Here is a 20,381-nt window from a genome sequence, read left to right on the forward strand (position 1 = left end):
ACGTTGACAGTATATTGTCTGAACTTTTTCTTGTACATGTATATTTTATTATGTAGATATGTTGTAAATTATGTTGTATTGTGTCACGTTGACTGTACATTGTCTGTATTTTTTTCTCGTACATGCATTTTTTGTAATAAAGAAAAAAAAAAAGTTCATTCATAATGTAACACTACATTTTGATTTAATAGAAAATATAATTCACATGTTAAACCCTATTATTATGTAATTGAAATTAATTGAAAATATGTATATTTTGTAATAAAGAAAAGAAACATTTTTAAGAATAATATGATGTAATTATGTTGTATTTTGTCAGTGTGACTGTAAATTGTCTGTAAATGTTTGCTTGATTATGTAAGTTTTGTTATACAAATTGTGTGACTGTGCATGTTCATTGACTGTATAAATCGTAAATATATATTTAAACATAATAAACAAATAAAGAAAAAAATATCATACCTGTTTTAGGTCTTATTCCATTTTAATTTATGTGTATTTCTTTGTTAACACACTTTCACTGGGGGCTGACGAGGTCAAAGCGTAGTCCGTTTCGCTACGACGTCGGGTATATGTTTTACTACGAAAACATTGTGTAAATGCACTACTTAATCAGGCGAGTTTCATCTTTTCTGGTGTTTATGGATTAGAGAACGGAACATCCAGTAATGGTAGGTACTTATTTCAATAACAAACTAATAACAAATGCGCATAGTTGCAACCTTTAAGTTTATTTTGAGATAAAATCGAAATATTTTTATTTGAAGCAATGCATAAGGTGGTTATTCTGTTAAAATAGCCAATTACTGTAACTTAAATTAAATAAAACTACATGTTACTTTGATTCAGTGTACATTACACATTTCAAAGTACAAAACAGGTTACGAACATGTATTTTAATTATTCAAATGCTTTGTTTCGAACGAAATTACAAGCCGCTTTATGTATAGGTTTCGCACAGAGTATGTATAGGTTGCGCAACACAGAACAAATATAATGTATAGGTTGCTCAACGAAGTTACTGTATCCATTTCAGGACATATCACATGCAGTTTGCAGTTACTGCAGACTGCCATTTCCCAGTGCAAAAGATGCCGTGCTTCACTGTGCGCATGAACATCCAAACGAAAAGGTTGAACCCGGTGAAAGCCGGCAGAGTCCCGGCAGAGCCCCGGTATACCGTCACTACGCCGGCACTCACCGGGCTATACCGGTTCAGACCCCGGCAGAGCTGAGGCAACGCCCCGGTTTAACCGGGGACAACCGGGGCTCCACCAGGAAAGTATTCAAATGTTTAATTCCTCCGGGATGACCAGGAGTTACCGGGAAGGACCGGAAATGACCGGCTTGGCACTGGAAACAACCGGGACTGCACCGGGAACAACCGGGACGGCACCGTCAGAGCACCGGTTTACTAATGTAACGTAGCTATAAAGGGACTCTGCCGGCATTCACCGGGGCTCCACCGGGGCGTTGTCGTAGCTCTGCAGGGGTGTGTTTGGGCCCGGTGGAGCTAAGGTGCCGTACCGGTTGTTCCCGGTGCAGTCCCGGTTGTTCCCGGTGCCACGCCGGTCGTTGCCGGTCCTACCCGATGACTTCCGGTTCATCCCGGAGGTATTAAACATTTTAATACTTTCCCGGTGGAGCCCCGGTTGTCCACGGTCGTCCACGGTTCATCCCGGTGGAGCACCGGTTCATCCCGGTAGGGCCCCGGTTCATCCCGGTAGATGCCTGATCACGCACTGGGGCTCCGCCGGTATCATAGTGAGACTGGGCCTTAACCGCATTGTAACACGATGTAAATTTACCGGCCGTCATGTACGCAGTAAACAATAACCTGTGACAGAAACCCACTGCCACACCTTAACAACAATACATTGATTAGGCAATTGTGGATTTGTGCCATTGGGGTCCTACGTTCCACACCTTACGGCTGTTACAGGCGTGGATTTTACAGGTAAAACTATGTAAACGAACATGAAATTCATCTCAAAATTAGTTGACGATAACCGATTTTCAAGAAAATCGCTTTGATATATACAATGCAAAAATCAAAATCCGTATGAGATCAATAATGATCGAAGTTGGGACATGGGATTTACTTTGACATAAGCAAAGTTTCGAGATAAGCGAGTTGGGGATAACGAGAATCGAATGTTATTTGATAAAAAGTACCGTATGCTGAAAACCTATCGTCGGTTTCTATCAAAATGAACGTATATGGGATTGTCACATGTTGAAGATGCGTCATTATATATTGAGACCGACGACATTAGGTTCTCGACTCTCAACTGTCATCTGTTAATGGATTTTCGATTTTAATCGTTAATCCTTTGGCCTATCGTGAATTTAATTATATAATAATAATGATGCATTTCCATGTCGACTGTATTCTCGGGTCATGTTGTGCAGGAGTGTTATTTTACTTGTTTGAGCATATAGTTGTAGTAGGTCCTTTTAATATTTTTACTTTAATGACTGGTTTATTTAAAATAAATGTTAGTGTACACAATATATGTTACTTTTGATTTTCAGATATTACAAAGTGCATTATATGCAAACATTGCAATTCATTATATATTTGGGCCGTGCTCTGTGAAAAGGGAGTTTAATGCATGTGCGTTAAGTTTGTTGTGAACAGGCTATCAGGGACGACACTTTCCACCTTAACTGGATTTTGCTAAGATGAGAATATCTTTAAATGAAAAATACAATAAAAGCAGAAAGGGTCGTCACTGATTAGCCAGTGCAGACTGCACAGTTTAATCTGGGACAACCCTTTAAGTACATGCATTAAACCCCCTTTTCACAGAGCACTGCCCATTTATACTTATTATGTGTGCTTCAGTATACAGCTCTGTTCAGCTAATGGGCTGATGGTCGAACAAGATTTAAATGTGAACATGCCATTTTTACAACAGTTTTAATTAAAACATATGCTAAAACAGTTTTTAATTATATATATATAAACATAATTATTCATGCATGAGGAAGAAATATATACATACACACAAGTACTGGTGTAATCAGGAAAATGACAACAATAAATTGTTCATGAATTATAAATAATTATCACATTACATGAAATATCTTAATAAATCAAGATTCAATAACCATATGATTTTAAGATTACAAATGCTACTGATCTAAAAATATTCAAAATAACATTTTTAGTATGATGTGAACTGGTCAAATACAAACAATCTATGCAATTCAACAAAACAAGACATGAAGTATCACAGATTGCCTACATGATAGATGTTTCAAGCACACTCAATTAATATCCAAACATGCCCTGTTTCAGTAGACAATGGGGCTGTATTTGCAGCAATAAATAACCCTGGTCAACCAACACCCAAACACACAGAGGCTTATCAGCACACTAAGTATCACAGAATCTAAATAAGCCTCGCTCTGGGAAAATGGGGCTTAATGCATGTGCGTAAAGTGTTTTCCAGATAAGCCTGAGCAATCTGAAAAGGCTTATCAGGGACGCCAACCTCATTGCCTAACTTAATTTTTGCTAATAGAGACTTCCTTTCAAGAAAATACAATCGAGCCAAAAGTGTCTTCTCAGATTAACTGGGACAACACTTTACAAAAATGACTTTAGCCCCATTTTTACAGACCGAGGCTCAAATCCTAAATAAAGCCTATGAAAAGCCAATTTTTATAAACCACATTAAAAAGACACAGATTACCAGCACACGCAAATATTCAACATTTCATTTGTTAAAAAAAATCAATCCCGTTTCGCAAAAAAAGCGTTAAAGTTATGAGACTGTGAGAATATTCTGAAGTAATGAAGGGGAAATCATTTCACCCTTTACCACTTAGATACATATTTCTACGCACTTGTAGTCCCCTAGAAAGTTAAATTTAATTTTAAAAAAACGTTCTTATTGTATTCAAGTTTTCAAAAGCATCATTTCCAACCCTTAGATACTAATGAGCAGCAAACAGCATAAAACCTGAACAGACTGTGAACACTCGCAGTCTGTTCTGGTTTTATGCTGTTTCCACATAGCCATTTTCACTTTGCTTCTGAGTGGGAAAGCGTTAAAGATAAATGGATACTTCTAAAAATGAAGATGATAGAAACCTCATACAATTAAAAAATGTAAAAACATGTATATAAACTATATTCATGTATGTTTTAGAAAGCATAATTTATAACTATACAAAATATATAATGACTATTTAAAATGACTCCTTTTTTTTCGAGAGATGGAAGTGTCTTTTTGGAAACGATTGATACCCAAAAGTAAATTGGTTTTATTAAACCCTTTTGAAGAAACGTCAATAAATAGTGCATTAGGCTTCCTGAGGACTAGGAAGTCTATGACAGTGAACACCCTCAAAAACACCAAAGTACACGTATTGAGAAAATATTGAAAAATAATAAAGTAATACAATAAAACAAACAACTTTAATTACAACAATAGGGAGAGAAACGATCACATTTGGCACACCTAGTCTGGACGGAAAATAATCACAGAATTTGTATATTATAAATATGCCTCCTTCTTGGAAAACAGGGCTTAATTTTGCGTTTAAAGTTTACTCCCTAATTAGCCTGTGCAGTCTGCACAGGCTAATCAGTGATGACACTTCCCACATAAACTGAACTTTTGTTTAAAAACAGACTTACTTTTAAAAAAAGATTTTTTAATCGCACAAAATGTTGTCCATGATTAGCTCTAGGAGTCTGCACAGGCTAATCACAGACGACACTTTACACCAATGCATTAAGCCCCATTTTTCCAGAGTGTGGATCAAAACGTTCTTGTACAACTATGTCACTAAATCATAATATCTTTGTAAACATATCGTACAACAGTTCGTGGTATTTGTGTACATACCATAACACTCTGAGCATCAGTTAATGTACCAGCATTAACCTCAATGAAATATGCCATCAAATTGAGAGAAAATATCATTGTTTTACCATCACAAAAAACCAGTAAACACGAAAAAAAGGAAGCGTAAATATATAATGATTATCACACAAAACAGTAAACAGTGGAAAAATAAACTGTAAATAAACTTAAGCGAATATGTGTCTTATAATGTTAGCAGAAGTAAATGTACAATTTTAATTAAATTATAAGTAAATAATATTTGAGTGATCTTTGCAAACATGTTCAACTTTAAAAAAAAAGCGTAGGCTGTCCAAGTAAATTCTTAGTACAACTTAAAATTAAAAACTCAAGCTCGAATAGTGCTTACATGAAACAGTAACCTTCAAAACATTTCCTAGATAACTTTCATTACAAACAACAGATCTCGTAAAACAGTACAAATAATCTTTCAAATAATATCCAGCATGCAACATATTTAAAACTGGATCTATATTTATCATATTGTAGTCAATAACTGGGCAATGGTAAACATCTCTGATTCCGCCCGTCTGCATTGTCAGGATTCCCGCCACACACATGAGTTAGTTGCTCTTGCTGATGTTTCCAAGAGTAACTTCCTGCTGATGTTCTCAAGAGTTTCTTGCCCTTGCTGATGTTCTCAAGAGTTACTTGCCCTTGGTGATGTTCTCAAGAGTTACTTGCCCTTGCTGATGCTCTCAAGAGTTACTTGCTCTTGCTGATGTTCTCAAGAGTTACTTGCCCTTGCTGATGTTCTCAAGAGTTACTTGCCCTTGCTGATGTTCTCAAGAGTTGCTTGCTCTTGCTGATGTTCTGAAGAGTTACTTGCCCTTTCTGATGTTCTCAAGAGAGTTGCTTGCCCTTGCTGATGTTCTCAAGAGTTGCTTGCCCTTGCTGATATCCTCAAGAGTTACTTGCCTTTGCTGATATTCTTAAGAGTAACTTGCTTGCTGATGTTCTTTAAAATTACTTGCCCATGCTGATGTTCTCAAGAGTTGCTTGCTCTTGCTGATGTTCTGAAGAGTTACTTGCCCTTTCTGATGTTCTCAAGAGAGTTGCTTGCCCTTGCTGATGTTCTCAAGATTTACTAGCCATAGCTGATGTTTTCAAGAGTTACTTGCTCTTGCTGATGTTCTGCTTGGCCTGGCCCAGCGCCACCTGCCGGGCATTGCTACCAAACGCCAGGGTGCTCACCGTCTCCGAGAAGTTGTACACATCTGGACTCACATTCACAAAGAGGCAGGCCTGGACAGAGACAGAAAATTGTGCAGTTTAACTGGTCTGTAACTTCAATTCAGTAACTTAAGCCATCTTTCATTCACTTTAGTTTAAACCTATGCTTTTAATGTTGATTGCATTTAAAGCTTTAAGCTTATATAAAGTCTTCCAAGTACTGTCAAATCATTAATGTTTTTTCTGTATGAAATTTGGTGTGTGTTTTTTGTAAATTACTTTTCGTGAACATGTGAAATGGTTGATTTCTTATTTTGATAAATGTGTATGTATTTAATTTGTGTATCAGTCACGCCACTAAATCAACGAAAATTAATGTCCCACAAATAATAATGATTTTACAATATTTTTTTGGAAATAACCCAGAGCTTTGGGTCTTTGGAATAAAAATTTTAACATTTTCTGAGTGAGAATCGAACCAGTGACACATGCTGTCACAGCCACACACCAATCGCACCAATCAGATCTCAGTCAGATAAGCATTTTGTGAAAATATTAGCCATTTGCATGCTGGGAAATTTGTCGTCTGCTCAAATGTCGTCTGCCGAATTTCTAAAATTAGCATTTTCTTCGATTTTTTTTCAAAGAATACTATCAGAAAAGCAAACAGTTTGGATCGGGATGAGACGCCACGTTCTGTGGCGTCTCATCTGGATCCAAACTGTTTGCAAAGGCCTTCAAAATTCGGTTCCAGCACTGAAAGAGTTAGAGTTGCCTACCTTTGCGTCTCCACCGAGGGAGGGCTGCAGTATCTGGGTCAGCTTGGAGTTCCTGTAGGGAACGTGCAGCTGGCTCGACCTCAGGGCAGTGAACACCTGTACACAGAGTGCAAGGCAATGCGAGAAAGTCATTAACACATTTGAGCATCATTCTGAGAAAACGGGGGCTTAATGCATTATCATAGTGTTTTCCCAGATTAGCCTCTTCAGTCCACACAGGCTTATCAGGGACAACACTTTCCACTTTCTTGGCATTTATTGTTTAAAGGAAGTCTCTTCTTAAAGAAAATTCAGTTGAGGCTGAAAGTGTCGTTTCTGATTGTCCACTCAGGCTAAGCTGGGACAACACTTTATGCATTAAGAATTTAGCATGTCTTTTGCCAGAGTGTGACTAATTTATACATACATACAAAGAAATAATGAACTCTTTTTTCTCTTTTATATCCATGTGATTTTGTATCATATGCATTACATGTCTTCAGTTTTAAAAATCAATTAGATTTAAAAGTTACTATAAGATAGCTTATATTAATTGGCATGAAAGTTAATATTTTTTTGCAAAACAATGACTTTTTTGTTCACAAGAAAAATAAATGGATTTCTGATTTTGGAAATTTAAAAAGCGCAAATTGCGTCAGTCATTTTCCGATGTATTTGTATAAAAAGTTAAAGCAATGTCCCACAAATAATAACGATTTTACAGTAGTTAACACCGCTGAGGGTCAACAGGCCTTTTAGTGACCGATAAGTCAGCCCGAACACTTATAGCTGAGCAAAGCCAAATGCTGAGGTATTGGATATCTTGGATATGTTTGGTGGGCTGACTGAAAGGCTTGAATGGAATACTAAAAAAAACTAAAAAAATCTGTATATCTACTTTTAGAGTTTAAATTAGATATGTGGGGACTAGTTTATATGCAATTTTATGATGTATTGAATAAATGAAAATAAATGTGTGATATAATTCTTTATGCATGTGTGTATGCTTCATTTTGCATGCATACTGTTTGCATATAAAATGCATTTTCTGTGTGTGCAAGCCTGCGTGTATGGTGTAAATATTATTAATGGATAGATCATAGAAACGCTCCTGTAATTAAGTAAGAAAACAGATGAACTTATACCTTAAACTGCATCAATAAATTTAAAAAAAGGATGGAATACTTTCGTTATAAGCACTTTTAAAATTAATCACTTCATAATTGCGTTACCCCATTTGAATTCAATGTTCAAATTTCTATGTGTAAAGAATTTCTATTGCTGCATCTTGATATGATGATATTTGTTCCAATTTATAAAGCAAGTGTAATGGTTTTTGCAAGTGACGCATCGTCTTCATATGATGATCTTTTGTCAGAATAAATCTCGAAATTCTCATCATAAACACTAGTTTAATTGGCTAGATACAATGAATACACAAACCAACCAATGTATACACAAACCAACCAATGTATACTCAAACCAACCAATGTATACACAAACCAACCAATGTATACACAAACCAACCGATGTATACACAAACCAACCAATGTATACACAAACTAACCAATGTATACACAAACCAACCGATGTATACACAAACCAACCTCAGTTTATCAATGCATCTTCGTCTGTGAGAAAGACTAAATAACTGCCAATAGACAACAGGGCTTTGTTTAGCGGCCTTTTGCCCCTAAATTTATTAATTTGTGAAAAAATGAGTCAATTTTTTTTCAACATTGTCAAAAAATGAGTTGGGAACATTTTAAAATTGTGTAAATCTGTGTTGTTAACTTGTCAAATTGTGAAAACTGGAGTCACAAACTTCTAAAAACTGTGAAAATGAAAAACGTCATTCTCTCGGAAGGAAAAAACCCTGAACAATGATAACAGTGGATTCTGACCTGTCCGAGAGCGGAGAGAGACTTATTTATGGCGGCAGCCTCAATGAGCCTCTGCCCCTCAGCCTCTGTCTTGGAGATCCTCTCTGACCCCGCGAGGTCGCACAACACGAGGGTGCCCTTGGATATTGCACTGGTCACCTTGTCATGGCCCTCCACCGACAGCATCAGGACCAGGTGGGAGCGGGAGCTGCAAAGGGGCCACACATATTAACTATTCTTCTAGAGGTGTTTTAAATGCACATGAAATGGAGCCGTATTGGCACTGTATTTTTGCTGCGTTTAATGCGCATTTAATACACCTAAAAAAAAATTAAGAAAAATATACAATTTTCTTAATTTTTCCTTCTTTGAGCTTTAAAATATTCACCATTGTTGATTTAAGAACTATTTAATAAATATAAATTTTGATAACCTATACCATACCTTGTAGAGTTCATCTTGGTGGATGCCACATGTCTGTTCTTGTCACCCAGCTCCATGACTGTCTGCACGTCCTTGACATTCTTGATGGGGTACTCAATGAGGCCCGGTATGCTCACCTTGTTACAAACACATAAAAAATGAATGACACAAATTCCAATTCTTTTTCCAAAATCAGAAATCTACACCTTGACGTATCCACGAAAAAGTCATTTTAAGGTAGCGCACCTCTAATGGGCACATATCCAAATATAATCTAATTAATTATTTTTTTAATCAGCATCATTTCACTGAACTACATGTACATGCAAATTTGTAGGTAGGCTTTCCATGCTTTTTAAAAAAATATACCGATTTTTTCAAAACCACCCCCACGCTCGGCTTTTGTCCAGTTTATTTTCACACCTGGGGTATATAAAAGTTCCATAATTCATTCAAATTTCCAAATATGGGCATGCAGTTGGTGTGTACAGATGCTGTAAAGGTGTTTAAAGTTTAAACAAGATGAAATAAGTATTCTTTTACAGACATTTATTTTTTACAAATTTTTATCTATGGAAGAGCGCCATGAAATGTAAGTGATATCAGCCAAGTAAAAATTGGGTCGGTTAAAAACAAAGTGTCATAAAATTCAAAATAGTATCATTTAAGTCATATTTTAAACTTAGTTTTTATAGAAACACTATATACAGCAAAAATACCAAGAAGTAGACAGATTTACCGTTTACTTTTTGAAATAAAAATAAAAATGCAACATGCATGGTTCGTATTTTCAACAGTAAATCACCTAATTTCGCCATAACGTTGTTTTAATTTTAATAATTGAAGAATGTGCATAAAAATTGCATCATATTTAACAATAAATATAGCTTATATGCCATATTAAATCAAATTACGTTAGAAAATAAATAAAACGCGTCGAAAAAAGTATACGTCGTCGGCAGGATTTGAACCTGCGCGGGAATAACCCTAAAAGATTTATAGTCTATCGCCTTAACCACTAGGCTACGGCACCTAATAGTAGGCTCTTCAACCTTCGAAGAAATCGCGGGAAATCATTAGAGGTGCACTACCTTAACCATTTACCACTTAGAAACATATTTTGAAGCATTTGTAGTCCCTTAGAAAGTTAAATTTAATTAAAGACCTTTCTTCCTAGATTAAACTTTTAAAGGCGCTATTTCCAACCCTTAGATACTGATGAGCAGCAAACAGCATGAAACCTGAACAGACTGCGAGTTACTCGCAGGCTGTACTGGTTTTATGCTGGTTGCAAAAGCCATTTTCACTTTGCTCCTTATCGGGGAAAGGGTTAACACAGTGGTAAACCTCTTTTCAGCACATCAAATTATTTCAAAAGTTTCATGGGGTACTTGATGAGTATGCTTACCTTGTTGCCCGCGGTACGCAGCTCGAGTGTCTTTACATCGCTTGTCAGCAGGTCCTGTATTGTCTCGTTGTAAATCTCAACAAGTGAGACCTATATGTACAACAGGTTGTTAAAAAATATTTATTTAGGCTTGATTACATCTGAAGCCTAAGGCTTATTGAAAAGCTCTCAAGTCTGTCTCCTGGGTAGAACCAGTACCTGGTATCTTTGGGGAGATCTGCAGAGCGCTCCCACAGTGGGGATCAAACCTGTAGCTTCTTGGTTGCTAGGCAGACACCATATCCACTATGCCACGACGACCACACAATAGGTTTTACTTGATACAAAAATTCAAGTTTTACATCTAGTGGTAATAATAATTATTTTTGGAGTAAAGACAATTGGCAATTTGCATAGAACATTAAAAGATGTATGTTTTTGCCCTAACAACTAGTTTTTTTTAAATTAAATATATATTTAAAGTTTTTTAAACCTTAAACTATTGTAAAGCTCTTTATAGCATATATGTTGAAACCTTAAACAATAGAAAAGCCTTTTTCAGCATATACATGTATATTTAAACTGTAAACTATGAAATAGCTCCTTTAAGCATATATATTTTATCCTTAAACTGTGGTATAGCTCTTTACGGCATATATATTTAAACATTAAACTATGGTAATGCTCTTTTTTGCATATGAGAATATTTCAAAATGAGTAATTTTTTTAACCGAAATCACAACTAATTTCCCAGTTTTATGTATATATTACTGATACATTACATTCACATGAGTAACTTCAAAGACTTAATATAATTAAGAGATTCAGAGATGATCAACAATCTTATGATGACATTGAGTAAATGACCAATTGTAATGGAGTGATAGCCTTCCAGCTACAGGTATAAATAAATTCCAGACTTTGATGTATTGTACTAACGTAAGTTCTATGTTAAAGTATGTTTTGGGGAGAGTTAAGGGCCATATATTTCATAGAGATATGTAACTGGAACACAACAGCAAACAATAGACCCACATTTACTGCTCAGATTTTCATTCTGATCCATTGCAACAGCAATCAATAGCCCCAAATTGACCAAATACTGCTCATGTTTTCATTCCGATCCATTGCAACAGCAAACAAGGGCTGTTTGTAAAACATGCATGCCCCCCATATGGGCTGTCAGTTGTAGAGGCAGCAATTGTGTGAATACGTTTTTTGTCACTGACCTTTGACCTAGTGACCTGAAAATCAATAGGGGTCATCTGCAAGTCATGATCAATGTACCTATGAAGTTTCAGCATCCTAGGCCTAATTACTCTTGAGTTATCATCAGGATACCATTTACTGTTTCGAGTCACTGTGACCTTGACCTTAGACCTAGTGACCTGACAATTAATAGCAGTCATCTGCCAGTCATGATCAATGTACCTATGAAGTTTCATCATCCTAGGCATATGCATTCTTTAGTTATCATCCGGAAACCATTTTACTATTTCCAGTCACTGTGACCTTGACCTTTGACCTAGTGACCTGAAAATCAATAGGGGTCATCTGCCAGTCATTATCAATGTACCTTTGAAGTTTCATGATCCTATGCATAAGCATTCTTGAGTTATCATCCAGAAACCATTTTACTGTTTCGAGTCACTGTGACCTTAACCTTTCACCAAGTGACCTAAAAATCAATAGGGGTCATCTGCAAGTAATGATCAATGTTCCTATGAAGTTTCATGATCCTAGGCGTAAGCATTCTTGAGTTATCATCCAGAAACCATTTTACTGTTTCGAGTCACTGTGACCTTGACCTTTGACCTAGTGACCCAAAAATCGATAGGGGTCATCTGCCAGTCATGACCAATGTACCTATGAAGTTTCATGATCCTACGCATAAGCATTCTTGAGTTATCATCCGGAAACCATTTTACTATTTCGAGTCACTGTGACCTTGACCTTTGACCTGCTGACCTGAAAATCAATACGGTCATCTGCCAGTCATGATCAATGTACCTATGCAGTTTCATGATCCTAGGCCTAAGCATTCTTGAGTTATCATCCGGAAACCATTTTACTATTTCGAGTCCCTGTGACCTTGACCTTTGATCTAGTGACCTTAAAATCAATACGGCTCATCTGCCAGTCAAGACCAATGTACCTATGAAGTTTCATTATCCTAGGCCTAAGTGTTCTTGAGTTATCATCCGGAAACTATCTGGTGGACGGACGGACGGACCGACCGACATGTGCAAAACAATATACCCCTCTTCTTCGAAGAGGGGCATAACAATAGCCCCAAATTGACCATTTACTGATCAGATTTTCATTCTGATCAATTGCAACAGCAAACAATAGCCCCAAATTGACCATTTACTGCTCGGGTTTTCATTCTGATCCATTGCAACAGCAAACAATAGCCCCAAATTGACCTTTTACTGCTCAGGTTTTCATTCTGATCCATCACAACAGCAAACGATAGCCCAACATTGACCATTTACTGCTCATGTTTTCATACTGATCCATTGCAAAAGCAAACAATAGCCCCAAATTGACCATTTACTGCTCAGGTTTTCATTCTAATCCATTGCAACAGCAAACAATAGCCCCAAATTGACCATTTACTGCTCAGGTTTTCATTCTAATCCATTGCAACAGCAAACAATAGCCCCAAATTGACCATTTACTGCTCAGATTTTCATTCTTATCCATTGCAACAGCAAACAATAGCCCCAAATTGACCATTTACTGCTCATGTTTTCATTCTGATCCATTGCAACAGCAAACAATAGCCCGAAATTGACCATTTACTGCTCGGGTTTTCATTCTGATCCATTGCAACAGCAAACAATAGCCCCAAATTGACCATTTACTGCTCATGTTTTCATTCTGATTCATTGCAACAGCAAACAATAGCCCCAAATTGACCATTTACTGCTCAGGTTTTCATTCTGATCCATCACAACAGCAAACGATAGCCCAACATTGACCATTTACTGCTCATGTTTTCATTCTGATCCATCACAACAGCAAACAATAGCCCCAAATTGACCATTTACTGCTCAGGTTTTCATTCTGATCCATTGCAACAGCAAAAAATAGCCACAAATTGCCCATTTACTGCTCAGGTTTTCATTTTGATCCATTGCAACAGCAAATAATAGCCCCAAATTGACCATTTACTGCTCAGGTTTTCATTCTGTAATCCCTTAGAATGTGTTGTTAAAATATAAGAACCTTCTGAATATATATTCAAGTTTTAAAGCTTCATTTCCGACCCTACCATACTGATAAGCAGCAAACAGCATAAAATCTGAACAGCCTGTGAGTTACTCGCAGGTTGTTCTGGCTTTATACTGGTTGCATTATCTGTTTTCACTTTGCTTCTAAGCAGGAAAGGGTTAACCTGAGGTGGCCAGTGTTGCACAGTACATACCGTCAGGTTGTAGGACATGGTCTCCACTCGCTCCTCGCACACTTTGAACAGCTCCTTCATTGCCCTGCACAAACACACAAACATACTGGCCTTGCTCTGGGACAACAGGGCTTAATGCATGTGCATAAAGTGTCATCCCAGATAAGCCTACGCAGTCTGCAGGGGCTAATCAGATATGACACTTTCTGCCTAAATTGGATTTTTTCTATGAATTAAGGACTTCCTAAACACAAAAAAAAAACAATGAAAGCAGAAACTATCGTACCTGATAATTAGCCTGTGCAAACTGCACAAGCTAATCTAAGACGATACTTTACATACATGCATTAAGCCAAGTTTTCACACAGTGGGGTAATAATGGATGCACAAAGAACTTAATATTTCTGATAATGTTTAAGTACCTGAAAGTCAAAAGGTTTCACCAGGAAAGTGAATAGGCAATAGACAATGGCTTATAAGCAAAGTGCAGGTGATCAATATCACACAATTGTCCAGAAAGAAACCTCCTGAATAAGAAATTGAGTGCCACATGACAAGAAATTTGATGAGGTACACTCATGTTCAAAATAACATAAGCTATACTCAGGTCAAAGGCAAATTTCAGATGGTGAACTAGATGATGGAACTAAAAATGTGTCTGTGGGACACGGATGCCCTGACATTTTCCATTTCTATACAGATAACACTGTCTTATGTTGGAAACAGAAATATCAAATTATAACATCAAGTTACAGTTTTTATAGTTCATTAGAAAAGTGAAACATAATGTTGCTTTTTAGCGAGTCTGTCTGCTTTTAAATACTGCACTAGAAAAATTAATCCTTTTTATCAGTGAGTATGTCAGCTCGCCTTCTAAAAAAATTGTATTTAATGCATATTTAATACACATGTGTATTTATTTTGTACTTTTTTCTTCATCTATCACAAAACATAGCAGTAAAATAAACTTGCAAATATACTTCTAACACACTTTAAATGGATTGAAGTATACTTACTTTATGGTAGTGTGTTTTTTTCACATGAAGAACTTACCCTTTTAACTCATCTTAGTGCAAGAAAAATGCAGAAAAATACACCTTTTAGGTAAAAAGTGATTTTTTTTTGCATTTTCAAGTGAATGTAATACACATAAACGCAGAACAAATTCTGCAAATAATGCTTCCTTTATTATGTATTAAATGTTTATTTAATACGCTTTTTCTAGAAGATTATGTACCTGATATTGATACCCGGGTTGCTTTCTGGTCCCATCATAGTGAAGGTCTTGCCACTGCCAGTCTGTCCATAGGCCAACAGACACACATTGTAGCCATCAGCGCACGAGGTGATGATGGGCTTGGTGTCCTCAAATATCTGATGAACACAAATGTGTACTCAAATATATGATGAAACAAGAGGGCCTGAAAGGCCCAAAGTGCTCACCTAAGATAACAAGATATTATTGGGACAAATCTTCTGACCAAGTTTCATGAATATTGGAAAATAAATGTGGCCTCTAAAGTGTTAAAAAGGTTTTACTATAGCCATATAAGGAAAAATGCCCCGCCCCCTGGCAGCCATGTTTTTCAACCAACCGGCATCATTTTCAAACTCGTCCCAAGATATTATTGGGATGAATCTTCTGACCATGAAGATCAGACAATAAATGTGGCCTCTAGAGTGTTAACAAGATTTTACTATAGCCATATATAGCCATATAAGGAAAAATGCCCCGCCCCTTGGCAGCCATGTTTTTCAAGCAAACGTAACCATTTCCAATTTTATCCAAGATATCATTGAGACCAATCTTCTGACCAAATTTCATGAAGATTGGACAATAAATGTGGCCTCTAGAGAGTTAACAAGACAAAAGTTGACGCCGCACAACTGACAACGGACAACGGAAGACAGACAAAAGGCGATCACAAAAGCTCACCATGAGCACGTTGTGCTCAGGTGAGGTAAAAAGAATGTCTTCAAATATCTGATAACAACAATGTGTTTTCAAATACTTGCCAAAAAAGTGACCTCAAATATCTGAGGAAAAAAATGTGACCTCAAATATCTGAGGAAAAAATGTGACCTCAAATATCTGAGGAAAAAATGTGACCTCAAATATCTGAGGAAAAAATGTGACCTCAAATATCTGAGGAAAAAATGTGACCTCAAATATCTGATGAAAAAATGTGACCTCAAATATCTGAGGAAAAAATGTGACCTCAAATATCTGAGGAAAACAATTTATCCTCAATTGTCTGATTAAAAAAACATTCATTCACAGACAAGTGTTCGCTCGACTATTTATTTCTATAGATTTAACAATGGCATTAAAATCCATGTAATATTAAGGTTTACATTTTTTTACACAACACCCCAAACTGCAGGTGTAAGCATAAGGCTAACAATGTGTTCATCAAAGAGAACATTAAATGGAATTGACCGATTCACAGTTTATGGTGCAGTACTAAATACCAGCATTTGGCTGCAGAAATAAAAGTAATAAAATTATTTCAAATCCTTGGACAAATTGCCTTAGACAAATAATAAATTGAAGCAATACTGGTATATGAGTTTGAAACTGATAAATTTTGACAATGATCCGGAAGATCACTAACAAAATAAACCTGCCCTTTTTATATAAGCCGCATCATACCAAAGTTGGTTTCATTCCATATGTGGTAAGCATAATTATAGCTCTAGATCAGCGTATGTATCTGCAGTTTGGTCAAGAGCTACGCTGTCCGCTGTAAAGTCACCACCTACTGCGCCGCTTTTAAGCCATATATTTGACCTTTGACCTTGAAGGATGACCTTGACCTTTCACCACTCAAAATGTGCATGTCCATTAGATACACATGCATGCCAAATATCAAGTTGCTATCTTCAATATTGCAAAAGTTATGGCCTATGTTAAAGTTTTCGGACGGATGCACAGACTGACAGACAGACGGACTGACAGACAGTTCAACTGCTATATGCCACCCTACCGGTGGCATAAAAACATGGATTTTATGTTACTAATGGTTTAAGTGTGGTTTGATATGAAAGTGAGTAAATTTTTTAGAAGGATACATACTGCCTCCTGCGTGGAGTTGATGTCAAAGACCTTATCGAATGAGAAGATCTTCTTGCCCTGCTGGGGGTGGGTGCAAACGATGTCCTGGTCGCTAGGCAACTTGATGCAGCTTTCCGACCTGTCGTCCTTCCTCACACGACAGAAGACTCGGATGTTGCCGCGTAACTCTTGCAGCTGTAATGGGATAGAGGGTGTGGTTTAGTTGTTTGTAAATCAGCTGATAGGTTTTTGAAGTTAGTTTAGACCTATTTATTTTAGCTCGATTGCATAAAAAGACTAAGGCTTATTGAAACGCTTTTGAGTCCATTTCATGGGTAGAACCAGTACTTGGTGTCATTGGGGGAGATTTAAAAATGCTCCAACGGTTGATTCAAACACGTGACTGCTGGTCTCTAGGCAGACACCATATCCACTTCAGCATAGCAACCTTAAGCGTTGTCAAAGTATTGAAACTAGTCTACATAAATTATATCATAATGAATACCCATAATACACACTATAACAGATATATAATAATGTAAGTATATGCTAAAATGTTGTGCACATTATCATATTATCACTGTTAATTGAACAGTTTGAAGAACATCGTGGGATTAACATTCTTGACACAATCAAACTTGATGAAACATTTTATCAAAGATATCAGGGAACTTTTGAATGTAAACACCCAACAAATTCACATCAGCATGTTTGTCAGCATTTCAAAATGGTATTGTTTATCTTATAATTAAAATCACAAGTCAGCACCGCAGAGCCGGTGCCAATGCTCCGCTGCGGGTGCAGTTTTGAATAAATGAAAGCTTGTCAGAAATTTTTTGTTTTTTTTATATTAGAGGTCACAGTGACCTTGACCTAGTGACCCAAAAATGGGTGTGGCGTGTAGAACTCATCAAGGTGAAGCCTCATATAAAGTTTCAAAGTTGTAGGTGGAACAACTTTGATTTAAGAGCCAATGTTAAGTTTTAAGCACGACGCGGACGAGCTGGCTATGACAATACCTTGGGTTTTCTCCAAAAACAGCCGAACTAAAAATGCTTAGGGAGGAAAATAATCAAAAACCTTTTTATCGTAAATTCTTATTTTTCTCATCATACATACATATTGTATGGCAATAGAAGCCTTTAGAAGTAATTATCAGTTAAAAGTTAAAACTGATAAGGGTTGAAATTTCTATCAATTTTAAAAGGTTGTGATTTTCTATCAATTGAAATTGAAACATGTTGCAATAATGCGAATAAAATTTTATATGAATTTCTTTACAAATAAGGTTTAAAGAACTTTTCAAAAACGCCATGAGTCCAGAAGTGACATTAATGGATTTAAGAGTAAAGAAATAAAATAATCATGTGTTCTAGTGTCCTCAATATGTTACATTTAATAAAACCATTTTCTATAAAATAGTGCTGTTTTATTTCTTCAAATCATTATGGAATTATTTTATGAATAACTATGATCCGTTTGAAAAGTAAAAAGAGAATAATAGGTTGGTGACGAGCCAGATAACCATTCTCCATCCACGTCACCAACCTATTATTCTATTTATCCTGTCACATTCATTGAAATGTTTCTAAAATATCTAGTTTTCGAGTATTTTGTGTTTAAATATTTAATATGGGAAAAAACACGCGCGGACAAAAACATTGTTACGTCACGTCATGCAAAACACTTAGGCTAGCTTCCATCTTGTTAAACAACACAGAAATCGAGTCAATCGTTATTAATTCAATACACAAAGACGAAATTATGCTGTAAAAATAATAATTTTTAAACAAACAGTGCTGTACATGTATTTTTTTATTTTATTTTTTGAAAACAAGTATATTTTATTAATAGAAAATAGTACAGGCGTGCACATGCGCGGAGAGCAACTGACGGATATTCGAGGTCACGTGGTCATCTAGCCTTATATCTTTTGGGATATTAGGTTACCTGGTTATCGAGCTGATTTAAAGGCATGTGACAGGATAAATTAATATATTAGAAGCTACATGTATCACTCATCCCCCATATTTTTACAACTACAGCTACAATATTTCTACAATTTCTACAACAGAGCTAAAACACCATATTACTATGACACAGATGCAAGCTATAACACTCATATTGAGTATAATGCAGCATCAGGAGCGGTAGGTCTTGATTAACTTCGAAAAATACACACACACTTAAGATTTGCTCGATGTATATTTTTTTTACACATTTCCACTTGCACATAGTTTCCACATGTATTGCTGATGGCAGTTTTGTAGTATAAAAACAGGCAACATAATAACCCTTTACCACTTAGATACGTATTTTGACGTGTTTGTAGTCCCTTTAAAAGTTACATTTAATTGAAGACCTTTCTTACTTATAGATTCAAGTTTTAAAGGCTTCATTTCCAACCCTTAGATACTTATGAGCAGCAAACAGCATAAAACCTGATCAGACTGCGAGTTACTCGCAGGTTGTTCTGGTTTTATGCTGTTTGCACATGGCCATTTTCACTTTGCCTCTGAGTGGCAAAGGGTTAATGAGCTACATAACTGTTTGCATATTTATCAACTACATACCTGATTGCATATTAATGAGCTACAAACCTGATTGCATATTAATGAGCTCCATACCTTGTTGCATATTAATGAGCTCCATACCTGATTGCATATTAATGAGCTCCATACCTGATTGAATATTAATGAGCTACATACCTGATTGCATATTAATGAGCTACAAACCTGATTCCATATTAATGAGCTCCATTCCTGATTGCATATAAATGAGCTCCATACCTGGTTGCATATTAATGAGCTCCATACCTGATTGCATATTAATGAGCTACATACCTGATTGCATATTAATGAGCTACATACCTGATTGCATATTAATGAGCTACATACCTGAATGCATATTAATGAGCTCCATACCTGATTGCATATAAATGAGCTACATACCTGATTGCATATTAATGAGCTACATACCTGAATGCATATTAATGAGCTCCATACCTGATTGCATATCAATGAGCTACATACCTGATTGCATATTAATGAGCTACATACCTGATTGCATATCAATGAGTCACATACCTGATTGCATATTAATGAGCTACATACCTGATTGCATATCAATGAGCTCCATACCTGGTCGCATATTAATGAGCTACATACCTGAATGCATATTAATGAGCTACATACCTGGTCGCATATTAATGAGCTACATATCTGAATGCATATTAATGAGCTACATACCTGATTGCATATCAATGAGCTACATACCTGATTGCATATTAATGAGCTACATACCTGATTGCATATTAATGAGCTACATACCTGATTGCATATTAATGAGCTGCATACCTGATTGCATATTAATGAGCTACCTGACTGCATATTAATGAGCTACATACCTGATTG

At 36.3% G+C, this 20,381-nt stretch overlaps 1 protein-coding gene across 13 annotated transcripts in view; it reads right to left on the reverse strand.

Annotated features, from left to right (window-relative positions):
- The window catches only part of LOC127880785 (kinesin-like protein KIFC3), a 99,633-nt gene that overhangs the window by 24,193 nt on the left and 55,059 nt on the right, over nucleotides 1-20,381 (reverse strand). For 7 of the 13 annotated variants that reach the window (XR_008049740.1, XM_052428191.1, XM_052428190.1 and 4 more), the window contains 8 exons: nucleotides 16,990-17,163; nucleotides 15,151-15,287; nucleotides 13,935-13,998; nucleotides 10,526-10,615; nucleotides 9,139-9,254; nucleotides 8,716-8,902; nucleotides 6,833-6,928; nucleotides 5,947-6,125 (listed from right to left, as the gene is read on the reverse strand). Coding sequence is in view for 12 of the 13 variants with exons in the window: in XM_052428191.1 (XP_052284151.1) it covers nucleotides 5,994-6,125; nucleotides 6,833-6,928; nucleotides 8,716-8,902; nucleotides 9,139-9,254; nucleotides 10,526-10,615; nucleotides 13,935-13,998; nucleotides 15,151-15,287; nucleotides 16,990-17,163 (996 nt within the window). In the remaining variant the exon portion in view is untranslated. The remainder of the gene's footprint in view (nucleotides 1-5,946; nucleotides 6,126-6,832; nucleotides 6,929-8,715; nucleotides 8,903-9,138; nucleotides 9,255-10,525; nucleotides 10,616-13,934; nucleotides 13,999-15,150; nucleotides 15,288-16,989; nucleotides 17,164-20,381) is intronic. The other 6 variants (XM_052428197.1, XM_052428193.1, XM_052428195.1 and 3 more) reach the window with 1 other exon arrangement.

Source organism: Dreissena polymorpha, chromosome 5, assembly GCF_020536995.1.
Source record: "Dreissena polymorpha isolate Duluth1 chromosome 5, UMN_Dpol_1.0, whole genome shotgun sequence".
NCBI classification, from domain to species: domain Eukaryota; kingdom Metazoa; phylum Mollusca; class Bivalvia; order Myida; family Dreissenidae; genus Dreissena; species Dreissena polymorpha.